The following is a 2,803-nucleotide window of genomic DNA, read 5'->3' on the forward strand; positions in this document are numbered from 1 at the left end:
ACGTTAGAGGAGATGCAACGGGTCAGGTGGGACGGACACGCTCGAGGGGACGGGGTGGGACTAGGGGCGACGCTCAACGAGACGCAACGGCTCAGGCGGGACGGACGCACGGACGCGTCCACCAGGAARAGGCCCCGCAAGGCTTGAATCCAAGCTGCAATGGGTCGGGTTGGACGGACGGATGGACGCGCTCAAGGGGACGAGGACGGATTAGAGTCAACGCCCACAGAGATGCCACGGGTCAGGTGGGATGGATGGATAGATGGACACCATCAACCCCGCTGAGACAGACCCAGGCTCAAAGTTCAAGGAAGTGCATTGGGTTGGGTAGGACGGACAGACGGACGCAACCGGGCCAGGCTCAAGGTTCAAGGAAACCCATTGGGTTGGGTGGGACAGACAGACAGACACAACTGGGCCAGGCTCAAGGTTCAAGGAAACCCATTGGGTTGGGTGGGACAGACAGACGGACGCAACTGGGCCAGGTCCAACGTTCAAGGAGACCCGACAGGTTGAGGCAGACAGATGCGTCCAACAGGAGAAGACCGAACTAGGTTTGACTTAAAGATCCGATGGATCAGGTTGGACAGACGGACGGATACGGTCAACGGGACGATGGTGGAAAACGGTCAACGCTCAAGGAGACCCGAAGGACCGCATGGGACGGACAGACAGAGACCGCCAACCAAGCCGAGGTGGGCCAGGCTCAAAGCTCAAGGAGATACGTTGGGTTGGGCGGGACGGACGGACGGAAGGACGGGCCGGGTTGGYGGCTCGAGGAGGCGAGACGGACCCACCAGGTAGACGTCGCAGAAGCTCCGCAGCCAGAAGTGGTGGGCGGCCGCCACGGCGCCGTGGACCTCGAAGGCCTCCATGCGCCGCTCGCACTCGCCCGCCGCCCGCGCCAGCCGGCTCAGCACCCAGCGGTCCATGGGGTGCCGGGGCTCCGTCTGCCGAGGAAGAGGAGCAGGAAGAGGAGGAGAAAAGGATCATGGGAAGCCGTCGCCCACCTCCGTCGCCACGGTCCCGGTACCTCCTCGGGTGGCTCGGGGACGAAGTCGGGGCCGAGGGCGCCCAGGACGAACTTGACGGCGTTCCAGAGCTTGTTGCAGAAGCGGCGGTAGCTCAGCACCGTGTCCATGTCCAGGCGGACGTCGTCGCCTGCGGAAGGGACGCGGAGGTCGGGGACGGACGGACGGACGCCTCGGGGTGGGGACGGACCTCCCGAGTGGGGACGGACCTCCCGCCCGGAGCTCCCGCCCTGCTCACCGTGGACGTTGTGGGAGCACAGGGCCAGGCGGAGAGCGTCCGCGCCGCACTCGGGGATGCCGTGGGGGAACTGGCGCTTCTGGAAGGAGCCGGATGACGGATTAGGAAGGGACGGAGAGGGATTTGGGGACTTGGGGACGAGGACGGGTCCCACCTGGCCTTCCGTGGCTATGGCCAGCTCGTTGGGGTCCAGGATGCCGCGGTGGAGCTTCTCCTGCAGCTCCTGCGACGCGGGAGGCTCCGTTATCCCGGGATCTCCGGGATGGGACGGGGTGAGGGGACACGGGACAGGGCCCCGAGGTACCTGGAGGGTGGCGCCGGCGATGACGTCGCGGGGGTCGATGACGTTGCCCAGGGACTTGCTCATCTTGCGCCCGTGGGCGTCGCGCACCAGCGAGTGCAGCAGCACCTGGAGGAGGAGGAGGAGGAGGAGCAGGGGCAGCGGCGGGCAGGGGGGGACGGGGGACCCCACGGGGACACCGGGGAGCCCCCCAGGGGGACACGGGGGACCTCTGGGGACCCCCAAGGACACCCGGGAGCCCCACGAGGAGAACAGGAGATCCCTGGGGACATGGAGGACCATCGAGGAACCCCAAGGTGGCACAAGGGACATCTTGAAGGACACCAAGGACACCTGGGGACCCCCAAGGAGGACACAGGAGACCCCCAAGGACASCCGGGAGCCCCACGAGGAGAACAGGAGATCCCTGGGGACATGGAGGACCGTCGAGGAACCCCAAGGTGGCACAAGGGACATCTTCAAGGACATCTGGGGACACTGGGGACCCATAGAAGGACACCTGAGAAACCCCAAAGGGACCTCTGGGGACACCAGAGAGCCCCATGAAGGGCACAGAAGATCCCTGGGGACATGGAGGACCATTCGGGAACCCCAAGGTGGCACAAAGGACACCTCCAAGGACACCAGGGACCCTTGAGGAACCCCCAAGAAGACACAGGGAACCTTTGGGGACACCAGGGAGCCCCAGAAAGGGGACAGGAGATGCTTGCGGACATGAAGGACCATTGAGGAACCTCAAGGTGGGACAAGAAACCCTTCCATGGCCACCAAGGACCCCTGGGGAACCCCAAGGGGACACAGAAGACCTCTGGGGACACCAGGGAGCCTCAGGAAGGGGACAGAAGATCCCTGGGGACGTGAAGGACCATTCGGGAACCCCAAGGTGGCACAAGGGACACCCCAGGAGCAAAGGGGACCCCTAAGGAACCCCAAGGGGACACAAAGGTCCTTTGGAGACACCAAGAAGCRCCAAGAAGAGGAGAAGAAACCTCACGACGACACGAAGAACCCTTCGAGGACCGCGAAGGGGGACAAGGGACCCACCTGGGGGACCCCAAGGAGCCCCGGGGGGGTGACAAGGGACCCTCGGGGCCCCCCCCCCTTACCTGGGAGAAGGGCAGCTGCCCCGTGAGCTCCTGGCCCAGCATGACCATCCGGGCCACCCAGAAAAAGAGCAGGTCGCTGCCCGTCTCCAGCACGTTCAAGGGGTAGAAGCGCCGCAGGTCGGGGGTC

At 65.0% G+C, this 2,803-nt stretch overlaps 1 protein-coding gene across 1 annotated transcript in view; it reads right to left on the bottom strand.

Moving 5' to 3' along the window:
* Positions 1–561: 561 nt before the first annotated feature.
* The window catches only part of LOC112965222 (valine--tRNA ligase, mitochondrial-like), a gene marked incomplete at its 5' end in the record, with an annotated part of 6,658 nt that continues 4,416 nt past the window's right edge, over positions 562–2,803 (bottom strand). The window contains 6 exons of the mRNA XM_026064031.1: positions 562–950; positions 1,034–1,161; positions 1,270–1,348; positions 1,424–1,492; positions 1,574–1,678; positions 2,677–2,799. Of these exons, the coding sequence (XP_025919816.1) occupies positions 714–950; positions 1,034–1,161; positions 1,270–1,348; positions 1,424–1,492; positions 1,574–1,678; positions 2,677–2,799 (741 nt within the window). The remainder of the gene's footprint in view (positions 951–1,033; positions 1,162–1,269; positions 1,349–1,423; positions 1,493–1,573; positions 1,679–2,676; positions 2,800–2,803) is intronic.

The sequence above is a fragment of the Apteryx rowi genome, unplaced genomic scaffold (genome assembly GCF_003343035.1).
Source record: "Apteryx rowi isolate R43461 unplaced genomic scaffold, aptRow1 scaffold_2066, whole genome shotgun sequence".
NCBI classification, from domain to species: domain Eukaryota; kingdom Metazoa; phylum Chordata; class Aves; order Apterygiformes; family Apterygidae; genus Apteryx; species Apteryx rowi.